The sequence below is a fragment of the Pteropus alecto genome, unplaced genomic scaffold (genome assembly GCF_000325575.1).
Source record: "Pteropus alecto unplaced genomic scaffold, ASM32557v1 scaffold108, whole genome shotgun sequence".
NCBI classification, from domain to species: Eukaryota; Metazoa; Chordata; class Mammalia; order Chiroptera; family Pteropodidae; genus Pteropus; species Pteropus alecto.
In genome coordinates this window covers 431,164-444,904 of record NW_006441946.1, presented here as the reverse complement: position 1 = coordinate 444,904, position 13,741 = coordinate 431,164, and the positions used below count along the sequence as shown (strand labels likewise).

At 47.9% G+C, this 13,741-nt stretch overlaps 1 protein-coding gene across 1 annotated transcript in view; it reads left to right on the top strand.

Annotated features, from left to right (window-relative positions):
* Positions 1–6: 6 nt before the first annotated feature.
* The window catches only part of LARP4B (La ribonucleoprotein domain family member 4B), a 41,408-nt gene continuing 27,673 nt past the window's right edge, over positions 7–13,741 (top strand). Inside the window, exons 1-4 of the mRNA XM_015594814.1 lie at positions 7–44; positions 688–747; positions 11,197–11,347; positions 11,587–11,727. Of these exons, the coding sequence (XP_015450300.1) occupies positions 688–747; positions 11,197–11,347; positions 11,587–11,727 (352 nt within the window). The 5' untranslated portion in view covers positions 7–44. The remainder of the gene's footprint in view (positions 45–687; positions 748–11,196; positions 11,348–11,586; positions 11,728–13,741) is intronic.

The following is a 13,741-nucleotide window of genomic DNA, read 5'->3' as shown; positions in this document are numbered from 1 at the left end:
CGCAGGGCCAGAGAGTCCAAGAAGGGAAAGACGGCGCGCATCTGGTGAGTGTGCCGCGTGCGCCCCGCCAGCACGGCCCGCACGCCTCCCTCCGCTTCTGACCACAGGCTCTGCGCTGGACTCAGCGCCTCAGTCAGAACAGGCACACTGGCATCTCTTGTGGCCTAAGTATAGGTGTTATATTCTGTATACATCTCTGGGTGGGTTAGAGTAAACTTAAGTACTAAGTGATAGAGAAAACAAATGGCAGTTAATAGTACTAGATACTTAAAGCTTTGGGTTTACATCACCAAGAAGGCAGAGATTTATACTTTTGTAATGTTGTAGCCATTGCAGTGGTGTGTAGTTAAGGAATTAATTTGGATTACAGTATAAATTTTTTATTTTGACTGCTTTCATTAATGTATCATTTTATCATGTTAAGCAATAATATTTAAAGTTTCTAAATATTAGTAACTTTCCAAAGTTTCTTAATTTTCCCTCTTGAAACTACAAGGAATTTTACTTATGGTATTCAGTCAGAGTATCAAAATATTTTAAGTTTCAAGGCTTCTACATCCCTCAGTTTCCTTTGTCATGTAAAAATGTGCTTTTCTCAGTGGGTTTTGTTTTGCTCAGTTACTGTGATTTAAAAATACATTTCTTTACCTTGTAGTGATGGGGTATTTGATGTTTTCAATCTTGCAGATGAATGGTCCCATATCTCAGACCACTTCTCAGACGAGCTCCATCCCCGCTTTGAGTCAGGTAATTTAGTTCTGAGATAAGTCACAGCAAAAGCTCACAGATATTTTCTTATAACAGATATTTATTGTAAAATAATTAGAAAATGTTGATGTTTTCAAAAAAGAGGCTTGGGGGTCCAGCCGGGTACAGTGGGGGTCGGTGTTGTACGCCCTCTTCTGGGGGTTCCAGCCGGGTACAGGGGGTGTCAGTGCTGTATGCCCTCTTCTGGCTTCTGCATGTGTCATGTGCATAGTTCTGCAGAGGGCAGTGTGCCTTGTCTATTACCTTGATGTCAGACATTCATCACAGTGTTTTTAATGGTTCATTGGTAATCTATTGTATATATTGGATTAGTTTTACATATTGGTATCTGTGTTTTTTAAAGCGCACGTCTTAGTAAGCTGTAAGAAAATTGGTTTCACATTTTAGCTGTGATTAATGAAAGAATAAGGAAGTGGAGGTCTGTTGGTTTTTAAATCCTTTACACCGTGTGTGTCTCCGTATATCAGGTGTACTTGGAGCCACTCCAGATTTATTTTGGTAGTCTTGTAAGTGATCTTATAAATCCTGTACAAAATTTAGAAACAAACTCTTTTTTTTTAAAGCAAAAGTAAGATTTTCAAAGTAATATCACAATTTATAGTAAACCTCCTCTATTCCTCCAAATTACAAGTAGTTCATTTAGAAATTAAAGGAGGGGATTAGATTATTGATCTTTTAATAAGGAGGAATTTAAAAAAATTGAAAGATCTCTCCAAACTATTATATTTCATTGTTGTTATTCTATTATGTACGTAGGAGTTTTTGCTTATCATATTTTACATTGATTTTTTAAAAAAATGAATTTTATAATATTTCAAGTAATTTAAAATAAAAATATAAGACCTTTAGTAGTCTAAGAGGGAAATGGTACAGAAATCATTGAGGGAGTTTTAAAATGTATTTTTAAGAACAAATCTCCCTCCTCTCCATGGTTGATTTGCAGTCTAAAATAATACCTATTGTTGGGCATAAACCTAGATTTTGGATTCTGTGGGGGTTTTTTTTGCCTGTTTTTTAAATTACTTTGTGGGTGACAATTGAGATAAGACCTATCTAGAAAAGTAAAACACTTGAGCCAGGATTCAATGTTTCATTTCTGTGGAGAAATAATTTCCACCTCGTACTACCTACACATGTTTTCTTTGTTATTTTTAAGAGTCGATGTCCTATAGCAGCGTCACGTGGCGAGTTCTTTGTTCTACCCTGCTGACGCGATGCCCTGTGCCCCTTGGGTGGGTCACAGCTCTGACACCCGGTGTTGTAAGTCAGGGCTGTGCTTTTTCACCAGTGTTACAGGGTGTTGCACACTTTAGGTTTTCCGAGGACCCTTGAGTGGGAAGGTACTATAAGAAACCATCTTGGCTCCAACATGTGTATCACTTAAAACTTTGTTTGTAACAAATTCAAGCATCTTTACAGAAGATAAAAGTCTTGTTAAAGACTACAAACATATTTCGTTGTAATCAGCATATATGTATTTCATTTCATTTTTTCCCACATAGCATGATTTCATCTATATATCCTGTTGTACTTGCCCTGTTGTGTTTTCTCTCTCTCTTTCTTTCTTTCTTTTTTTTTTTTTTTTTAACGCCTACAGCACCAGGTTTTCCTAGGTGGTCTCCCAGGCCTGACCCTGCTTAGCTTCCGAGATCAGACGAGATTGGGCGCGTTCAGGGTGGCATGGCCGTAGACCCTGTAGTGTTTTCTTTATGTTGCTAATACATCATTTCTTTAGCCATTTGGTTTTTGGAAACATCTAAATTGTCTATTTTTCCCTGCTGTTATCAGTGGTGTTTCTCTGAACATTTTTCTCACTGGCATTGTGTCTGGCACCCCTAAGAGTGTGGATGTCTTCCCTGGCGCCACGGTTCTCAAGTGTGAATGCTCGGCAGCCTGCAGTTGTGATGGGCAGGGAGGGTGCTTAGCAGTCTGACTTAGGAATCAGGCTCTTTAAAGGTTAGTTTTTCCGCCAAGGTTGGATGCGGTATGAGTCCAAGGGGAACCTCCATAGTGATGGCCAGATAAAAATCTGAGTAATTCAGAAGTGGGCTTGCACTCATCCAGTGGTAAAATCAATCACATTTATTATACCTGTCCTGCTCCCCGCCCTCCGCAAATTTGAGTTCTAATTATTTACAAGCCTAACAGATCCATGAGCACCAAAAGTGACCCTAACTGGGGAACTGAGCCCTGGAGAGGCTTAAGTAATTTTCTGTGATGAGTCAACTAGAATGTGGCAGAACCAGGATTTAAACCCAGGCAATCTGGCTGCAGAGTCCAAACTCATTGAGATACTTCCTCTTTGGTATCTGTTATTTAAAAGGAGAAAGATCAAATAGAAAATAATACCAAAAACAAAACCCAACTCTCGTCAGCCGTTTGGCAACTATTTGCATCATCTGAGTGACTGAAATTAATTTAACTATTAAAACTACAGTTGTATATATGAAGGCACACAATTAAAAAGTAATAAAGTCATCTCCAGTACATTTTTTCTTTCTGCTTATCCTGAAGGTTTTTACAGCCTTCACAGGCATTCTTGGCTATAACTGTTTATTAAAGTTTATTTAGGAAATTACATTCCGTATGACTTGACTAAATGTTTTAACAAGTAAGTTTTATCCCGGAAGTTTTAAGGCCCGTAAGGGTAGGACCTGCGTAATGTAGTAGGATGACTGCTCACCCCGTGTGAGAAAGGGCTTCAGGAGCCTCCAAGGGACCCGGGTATTGGACCCTTCTTCTGATCTAGAATTTTCAGACCTCTGTAGACCAGAATAAAAAGAACCCAGTGTGCAGTGCCTATCATGAACTAGATGTTACTTCTCATGTTTTGCTACTTTGTTTCATCTTTTTCTCCCCTCTACGTATACACTTCAAAAAATGTTATGATGTATCTACTTTTTTAAATAAATCCCTAAGTGCCATTCACCCCAGAAGCATTTCAACATGGATTTCTAATAGACACCATACCGCACCCACACCCACAGACGTTATTTCTCAAAGGCAGAAAATTAGATACAACTATAAGTACTTAAATTTCTATTATCATTTTTCTTTGTGAACTATACAAATTAAATTCTTTGGTTGCCACCATCCTGTGAAATATAATTCAGAGAATGCCGAAACACTATAGAAAAAGCAGAAGTCTGAAATTCCTTTTTCTGGCTGGGATGATAATTTAGTTTTTTTTTTTTATTATTATTCAGTTTATGAGAATAAAGAATATGAAAACTTTTGTTGCTGTTCTGAGTCTTTGCGTTGGGTGTGCTGTTTGAGTTTTAGAGTGCGGAGTAAGATGGTGTCAGGCAGAGGCTGTTGTAATTAGGATTTTGGATTTGAGTGGCGGGGACATGTGACTGCTGTGCAAGGGGCTATTTTTGGTGTCTGGGTGTCGGCTTCTCGTTGGAAACCATAGAGAGTTAGTGTGAGGTGCACTTGTGGAGCTCAGAAAGCGACAGGCATTGTTATGTGAGTGTTTCAACTTTTGAACATGGGTTGTTGCTTCAGCAAAGAATTAAGTGGTGACAAAGACAATGAGAAAACTGGCCTGTTACAAAAATCTGTGGAGGAGAAGGAACCGGATAACAAGATAAGTAAAGCTTTATCTGCATTATTCGATACCCTGCAGGGCGAGGAGCTTTGCAGTGTCCACCGCGGAGCCAGCAGGTCAGCTGCCGGAGCTAACGCGGGGACGCAGGCGTCCGCGGGGGCTGGGCACAAAGAGGCCTGCAGAGCAGGGCCGTCCTTCAACTCCGTTTCCTCTTCAGTGTATAAGTTCCTAACTGGGTATGAAGATTTAGATGACACTGACAAGAATTCAGATACTGTTGCTTCTGAGCAGGCTGGTGGCCGTGTCTGCGCGCCTCCCCGTGTGGGAATCGACAGGACACCACCCGCTTTCTCTGCAGGTGCTTACTCTGACGGAGACGAGTGTCTTTCATATGTACCAGGGCCTTGTGACCAGGACATTCAGAAAGGAGGCCCCGTAAATAGACAAATGTGCCATCACCCCATCACTTGTAAAGACACTGTAACAGAGAAGGAAATAGAGGTCAGCGTTCAGGTCGGTCGTGGCCATGGGAGTAATGCTCTAACTGTGTCTAGTAGGGAGACGAAGGGTGGAGACCCTGCGGGCGTGGGTCGTAAACGCTGCAGAAATTCAAGCAAGAGCGAGTTTTACAGTATTTGCGTGGTAGACCCCGACGGCCTGGACGTTGACGATGAGCCGTTTGCTCGTGTGCGTGGAGCAGCTGCAGCAGAAGATTGTCACTCAGCTGTCACCTCTGATGGGACTTGCAGAGGGGCCTGGCTGCCAGATAGCACCGATCAAGGGCCGGGGGCATTAGAGGCACCGCAGGAACTGCTGTCCCCACGCAGCCTGCCAGGTCTACATGAAGTGAAGGACGTCTCTAGCGAGAGAGCTAAGCCCCTTTCTGAACTTCTGACTGACAGCGACCCAGCCTGCAAAGGAAGCACTGGTGACACGCAGGCTGAGTCTTTAAGGGCACACACTCACACCAGGCTCCCTAAGGATCACATGGGAGGGAGGGCGCTGTCCCACCTTGGCAGAGCACCTGACCCCAAGACCAGTGCAGACCCTGGCTCACCGGGACGCATGCGGGCCGTGCCTGGAAGACGGAGCCATAGCTCAGTGCCACTGTGTGCGGTGGGCGGCCCCCAGGGTGGCCTGCTGAGCAACATGCCCCGTGCTGGGCGAGATGGTGAGTCCCGGGCTGCAGAAACGAGTGGAGGGCACAGTTCAGACTCTGAAGAGGAAGGAGGAAAGAACTCTGTAAAGCCACTGAAAGACAGAGATTGTTCCAGTTTAGAGGGTAGCGGCTCAGACAGGAATCTCCCCTCCCAGAGTCTAGCTAGAGTTAACTTAAGCTCAAAAAGACGGGCCACTTCAATGGGCCTTGGAAATGAGTGTCTTCCCGTTCCCACTAATTACCGGGGAACAGTCTCAGACCCCAGACCCGAACGCCTGGGGCCAGTGACGATGGAGGGCCAGCTTGGTGGTGACCGTAGTCTGGGAACTGGGAGCACCCAGCTCACGAGCAAAGGAGAAGTGCCTTTGCAACCTGAAGACCGTTTGTCTTACAGACATGAGGATGGGACGGGCTCGGCTGAAGATGAGGGGCGCGGTCAGAGGGCCTTTGCAGTGCAGTCTTCGAGCCAAGTAGGTCTGTGTGCGGGCACTGGGGCCAGCCAGGCCCTGGCCCGGGGCTGTGATTCAACCCGAGCCCCGCGGACAGTGCCCGTCGAGGCCGTGGGTCAGCCAGCAGACTCCAAGGGCCCCGAAGCTCCGCAGGCAGTACCCCAGAGTGGCGCGTCTCGTGATAGCCCTGGGTGTGTTCAGAGCGACTGTGTGTCCTCTGCCGTTAGGTTCGCCTGCCCTGAGGAAGAGAGCAACACAGGCCCGAGTCATAAAACAGAAGGCGAACCGTGTGGAAAGGGTTCAGGGAGCGACCCGCACGGCTTAGAACACGCCGGGAAAGAATTGCTACAGACTAAGCACAGAGAGACACATAAAAATGACATTGAGAGTGTCAGGGTAGACTCTGAAACAACCTTGGACTGGGAGTCAAATCCACTAAAACGCAAGGTGGTGCCCGGTCAGGATCTTCTGGCTTGTGTTAGTTCCAGTCTAACAAAAGTACCCCATTTTGAAACAAATCAAATAGAGAAACGTGATGAATCCCACAGAGCGAATGGCTGCGGATGCGAAGAGCTTCATGCACCCCGACGCCAGGGGAGTTCGGGTGCCCTGGTGCCAGGGGCAGAGGGGGCGCAAGCTCTTGCCGGCGCTGGAGGTGCGGCTACGTCAGCGGGGCATGGCCCAGAGCTGAGAAGGGGCAAGGGGACAGGGGGCCTGGACTGCGAGAAAGACAGCAGGGAGTCTGGCAGCGGCCCCAGAGATGCGCGTGGGACAAGCAGACGTGCACGCCTCTTCAAACTAGAAGGTGCCATGGCCACAGCCGAGGGGCCTCCGCTCCCCAGTGAAGTGGGCTCTGTGAGAGGTTCAGGGCTGAAATGTAGAGAAATGGGGCTATGTGACACTCTCACGGGGTGCCCCTGCTCAGCTGGTGCTGACTGTGCCCGAGTGGACAGGCACACAGCTGCCGCTCAAGGTGTGCTTTTGGCAGTTCCTGTCACCCCAGGTGACAGCAGAGAAATAGCAGTGACAGGTAGTGAGGACCATGTTTTGTCACTCTCGGAAGACACTGTCGATAGATCTGAGCGCCCCTCGGAGAGGAGCTCGCAGGGCTCACCAGAGGCACTGCGCCCCCACTGTGTGCACGAGCTGTCCTGTTGCCCGGGGGCAGCGTTGGCAAGTCAGGTGTTTTCCGAAAGACTGATGGCTGGTCACGGGTGCCCAGGAGGCTGGCCGTGGACTAGCACGGTCATGGGAGACGCACCAGAAGATGAACAGATCCTTGATGGGGACCTGCACAGTCAGCCACAGGACTTCACGTTTGCTTCATTTTGGTTGGAAAAGCTGCCTTATCAGCTGCCCATGGCCGAAGATGGTGTTATTTGGGGATGGCATAATGGAGGTGCACAGTTAGTAAGTATGTTTCATCAGTTTTTAGTATGTACTGGGATATACTGATCTTTCACTTTGATTGCTTTTAACTTAAAATGAACAAAGGTTTATTCTAGACAATGGGCAGCTGTTCGAATCTTTATATAAAGCTGTGAGTTACTGTAGCATCCGTTTAACCATTTCCAAATTGGAGATGCTGAATTTAATTCACTGTTTGGTGTGTTTAAGGCAGAGCTTATGTCACCTCAGGCCTGCACTAAACCCTGTGCTGCTGGTGGTCAGACGCAGCTTCGTTCGCCCATCTTGTGTTTGTGGCCTTGCGTGCTCATGTTCGCAGGCTGCTCTGCTTGGTCTCATCCTTTCCCACCACCAGCCCCTTGCTGGGGTGGAACAAGCATTTGATCTGTTTGGATGTTTAAAGGTGACACAGTGTACGTGAGTGAAATCTGTCTTCCGCGGCTTTGTATGGCCACGGTCTGCGGCAGGTGAGACCTGTTATATGGACATAAACAAGTAGAAATTAAGTCCTGTAATTTAGGAAATTATTCATTACCCTCTCTCTTTTCTTTTCCATGCCCACATTTGGGTGTTTTGTTAGAGTTATGTTCGAGTTAATCAGTTTTGTTCCTTAAGTAGTTACGGAGGCAAACACTCTAAAATGAGGCCTATAAATCGTATGTACATGATCATTTACGAAAGTGGGCATGGCTAAGAGTTGGCCGCTAGTTCCAGTGCTTGGTACGTCAGCATAGCGTGCACACGGGCCCCGTTGCTGTCCGGCTCTTATCCCTTTAAGGGTGCAGCCCCATCATGCGGCACACCCACACACACTTCTCTGACACACTCCGTTTAAGGGTAGTGCTTTGCTTTTCAAAACTCCCGTTTTCAAAGTGCTTGGACAGACATCGTTTTAATAGTAATCTTATATAGCAGCTGTTACTCCATTTTACAAACCAAGAACGGAGGTGCAGAGACTTGATGACTCTGAAGCCAGTGAATTGCTCTGAATTAGTAAGCTTACTCAGCGGCACATCCAGGAGCAGTTCCTGCCGACTTTGAAATGAAGAGCGCAAGTGTTTCTTTCCTCACATTCTCTCTCCTGTTTTATCTTCTCCACCCGCCCTTCTCCTTCCTCTGAGAGTTACTGTGGTTCCTGCTCAGTAACCTGTCAGTGGGACCGTTCTGTCTCATGTGGAGAAAGCACATCTATGAATTGCTAGGTTATTAATATTTTTTTCAGTGGAGCATCGTGTGGGGGTAGGAGAGTTTCTTGAGAGTGTCAGGATTTGTGGCTGCTGTACTCTTCAAAGAGTCCTTTTATAAAATCGCTTCAGAATGTTGCCATTAAGGTCAACTCACTTCTGGTTCTGACCATTGCTCAGGCATGAGTTTTCAGTGGCTGAGCAAGTGAAAGGTGACTTGCCCATAATCGGGTGGAGTTCCATGTGACTAGGCAAAGGACCACATGTCAAAGAAATAAGTTTAATACAAGTTATGCGAATCACAAGAAATGAATGAATTTTTAGTGTTTTGTTTTTTGTTGATACTACAGCACTGTTTTCTAATTGCCATCATTTTCTGGGGCAAGTTCCTTAACCCGTCTCTGCCTTGGTTTCCTTGTCTGTGAAGTGGCAGTGAGTATTACCGCCTGATAGGGCTGTCAGGATTAAATACAGGCAAGTGCATAGGCTGCCCCGGCACCCGGCACTCTCCAGAGTTGGTTGTCGTGTTGCTAGCTCTTATTTGTAAGTCTCCCATCTTTCATCGTTTGTCACATCTCAGAGTATCTCTTGAATACTGGTTAGTTAACTGCTTAAAACTGTGACGTCGCCAATACTTCACGTGATTTGAGTACCAATTAAGAAGTAGTAAATCAGAAAAAGCAAAGCACGTAAGGATGTGGTTACATTCACTGGTGGCGTGAACCTCACACAAGCTGTCAAATAGTGAAAAATGTGATTTTATGTTATTATGTTCTTAATTTATTCCTTCATCACATTTCTCAAGCCCCCGTGTACTGAGTTCAGAACTGCTGGGCATCAGCGATGCAGTGGTGAGCAGGATGGACACCCAGGAGTCCTTGGGCTCGTGGAGAGACCAGGCACTGTAGCCGTGACTCGGCAGTTTACCTCCAGGGCACAGTGTGACAGTGTATGTCGGTGATGGAGTACAGTTGGCTGTGAAAGGCGCTCGGAGTGGAAGGGACCGACGTCAGCTGATGCTGGGGATTGGGGGAATGTGGCACCGGACCCGAGGTCGGGCAGTCAGTTCCCTGGGGGCAGCGCTGCGTGGGAAGGCTTGGTGTGTGCTGTTGCGCGGTCGAAGGGCCAGTTCTCCTTAGAAGCAGCAGCTACACAAGTGCTAGAAAAGGAAGGAGATGGAGACACGAGCCGAAAAACAGGCAGAGGGAAGAGGCGCGAGCGCGAGGGAGGCGCGGTGCCCGTCGGGCCGGAGTGCCTTCTGCATCGCCCTCTTTGCTGGGATGGCGGGGTCGTGTCTGCTTGTCCCAGCCCGATGGCTTGGCGCTGTGCCTGGCACTGAGTGAGCATTTAGGAAGCATTTGTTGGAGATGAGCTGGATGACAGTGCCAAACAGAGAAACTGTGCAGAAGCCGCGGCCAGGATGAACTGGGAATGGAGGTGTCAGGTGAGAAGGGAGGGTTGGTTAAAACCGGTGCCTCTTGAGTGCGGTGTTCGGAAGGAGAAGGGGGGGCCCTCCGCTCTGCCTCTTCACTGGCACCTGCTGAGGCAAAAGGCATTCCAGGGGGGCGCTCACCAAGGTGCCTGGTGGTGCGGGTACAGTGTTTATTATTCTTGCCTCCTAGGTGCGAACAAGGTAAATACCATAGTTTTAACCGCACCAGCCTCTACTGTGTTTCACAAATAGTTGTTTTTCATTGCCAGCTTTAATCGTTTCAGCCAGAGTGAATTTATTCTGTCTCTTTAAGATCGCCGGTTCACACGTGCTTTCCTCGATGGCTAACCTGGGCCCTGTGCACATTAGCAGACAGCGTCGGGAGGTATCTGCCTCTGCCTGATGGCTCCTGGCACCAGGACCTTGTCCTTCCCTTCGGAAGCTCTGACCCCTACACGGCAGGGTCAAGGCTTATTCCTGGGAAAAGGCAAATACTTTGGCCGGGTTTGCTGAACGATGTGGTGGCAGGACGGAAGTTAGTTTGGGAGCAGCTGTCCTTGGGACATCGACTTTTCTTTAGATTTGTGGAGCAGCTCAAGTTTTGTGAGAGGAGAGGGAAAGTAGAGGTGGTCGTGTGTTTGATGAGGTGCACCGAGAAAGGCCACCCCAGTCCCAGAGGAGATCGACCCTGGAGAGGGTTCTGGACAGACGGAGCAGGAGTAGAAATGCCAGGTTTGTCTGGACAGCAGGAGGCCCGTAGGCCCGGAAGTGAGTGGTCACAGAGGTGCCGCCCCCCTCCCCCCGCCCCCACTGCCAACAGACCTGTCAGAAGACCTCGGTTCTTGAAGGAACTTTCATTTTCTACGTCCTTTGCATATATGAGTGTTTGAGCTTTGTTTTCAAATTGTACCCATCTATGTTCATTTCGGATTTGCAAGTCTGCATGTTGTGTCGGGCAGCCTGGAGCAGAGACGGTGATCGGATCAGCTGTTATCTGTCAATGACGTTATCTCTGGAGAGCTTTGTCCTTAGTGGGGCCCTGGGGTCTAATGGAGAATGAAGTTGGGTTCCGAGTGTGGCACCTTTTGTTACTGCTGCACCTGCTTTCATCCCCAAAATACATGTAGATCGGCTCAGCCTTTTTAGCATAAATTATCTTAAATAAATGTATTTCAACTCTGAATTGATACGTAAAATAGCATTTGATTGGAATTTGTATCAAACGTATGTATCACATTTTTTCTCAGGTACCAACAGCCAAGGTTTCGGAGCTAAACCCCAATGCAAAAGTATGGGGGTCGCCTGTGTTACATCTGGAGGCAGGTAGTGCCGCGGACGGCGGTGTGAGCGCAGCCTGGGACCACGTGCCTGGCCGTCGCCCAGACTGCGGCCAGGAGGGTAAGTGGTGAGCCCAGTGGGGCGAGGGGCCGTTTGTGCTCCAGGCTTTATCCTTGTTTCCTTTTCATCCATCTTTAAGAAATTGTTAATGAAAATTTGTGTCCTCGTTTGTGACAGTATTTGAATAACCATCAAGTTTTTTAAAGTTGAAGTAATTGCAAATATAAGCTTTTGTTTTGTTTTAAGAGAAAGTTACTCTTCTAACTCTGCTTTTTGGGGTGAAATTTTTCTAATTACAGAGTTGGATGCCAATGGTGACAGTGACAAAAGTCATGAGAATGCAGCACTGTCAGAGTTACAGGAGTCGGACCAGACAGCCATGAGCACGTTGGCTCTGGACCACACAGAGTACGAATGTCCGCCTGAGAACAGTGACACGGGTAAAGCCACTTTACTGGTTCCTTTTCAAAGAGAGCAGGGCTCGTGTATGTCACTTCTCAAAATTCAGCGTGTCGAACCTTTCCCTGAACCACATGCCTGTCCTTGCTGCCTTCACTTCTGCTTTACATTCACTGGTGTGGACAGGGATGGGGCGTGTGGTCAGGGAGGGCATCACGCCAGGTGGGAGGGCGACGAGGCAGAGGGAAGCGTGCGGGCAGGCCCTAACGTGGACAGGGGAGGGGAGCCTTTCTCTTCGGAGCAGATGTAGAAACGCTTGTGGGTTCTGGGACACCCAGCCCACCTCTGAGTTGGTCCCTGTTGTAATCCAGAAGACCCGTCCACGTGGACTGCAGACCTGAGAGGTGGGCTGCACTCTCACTGCCGACGGCTAGGTGGGCAGCGCGAGCCGAAGGAGCAGGTCCCCCAAGTTGGCCTGTAGGGACTGAGCAGAGCAATGCAGGCGGAGTGCGTGTGTTCTCTCAGGTGACTACGGAGAGATGCACTGGGTTAGGCACGGCATGGAACGAGCGCGCCCCCGCCCCTCCTGCTGCCACGCTGCGTCCCAGCAGGGCCGTGCGCAGTGAGCAGCATGGAAGTGTCAGGCCCGTCCCCGAAGGGGTGAGCGCTGTGCAGATCTGCTCTTCAGTGTCGGTCAGCCCCTCCACTGACCTCCTCGCTCCGCCTGTATCACTTCACTGCCTTCAGAGGTGCTTAGCAGCCGCCTCAAACTTGTTTAAATGCAATTCTCTTTCTACTGCGTGCCTGTTTTTGAGACGTGGTACGTGGCCGAACACTGGACGGCAGTATGGTTCGGTCTCGCTTTTAAGTCCATGATCACGGGCTTCCAGCGTGACCTCAGCATGGCCCGCAGTGGCCCCGGAGAGTCACCCTCTTGGACAGCTATTTCACGACTTGTTCTCTCCTTATACCCAGTGCTTCGCTTGTGTATAGAGCTTAGTTAAGCATAGCCCACGTATAATAAACATCGCTCATTTAAAGCGTACCCAGCGTTTCTGTAGTGTGAAGCCCAGTGTTCAGTGCATCCTAGGGCTGATTTGCTGACACTTCCATTCCTCATTGGTTTCTCTGCCGAATTCGATACGATGTGTACATAGCCGTAAAGCCATCACCACAATCAAGATGAGTGCTGCTTTCACTCGGTGCACTGCTTTTGAGGTTCACTCGTGACATTCACAGCCCGCTCCTCTTTGTTGCTGGTTAGTATTCCATGCCATTATACACCAGTTTGCTTTCCTGTTCATCTGTTGGTAAACTTTGGGTTGTTTCCAGTTTGGGGCTATTACCGATAAAGCTCCCGTGAACATTTCAAAGCAAGACTTCACGTGATCACGCATTTCCATTTCCCGTGGGTAAACACGTGGGGCTGGAGCGGGCAGGTCGGCTGGCAGGCACGTTTGTCCGCTAAGACACGGTGAAGCCGTGCTCCCCAGCGGCCCCTCTGCGCTCCCAGCAGCCGTGCCGGAGCTCCAGCCACCGCACGTCTGCGCCAACACCGATGCGCTCAGCCTTTCCCTTTAGCCCTCCTGAAAGGCAGAGAATGGAGTCATACTGTCTTTAATTCGGATCTCCCTAAGGACCAGTGGTGTCAAGCACCTTTTCATGTGCATGTTTCTTCTTTGGTGAAGGGTCTGTCCGAGTCTTTTGCCCGTTCTCTTGTTGGGCTGTATTTTCTTTTGCGTTTTGAGGGTTCTTTATATTTTAGACATAAGCCCTTATCAGGTCATGTGATTACATTCTCCTAGCCTGTGGCTTGTCCTTTTGTTCTCCTAACAGTATCTTTTGAAAAAAGCAGACGTTAAAAAACCTTTTTCATATAGTCTAATTTATCGGTTTTGAGTTTTTGGTGTTACCTAAGAAATCTTTACTGAATGCCAGTCACAAAGGTTTTCTCCTGGAAGTCGTACAGTTTTGTTTTGCATTTGTTGGCCTGTGGACAGTTTCAAGGTAATTTTTGTTCGTGGTGTGAGGAATGGCGCGAGGTTCTTTCTCCCT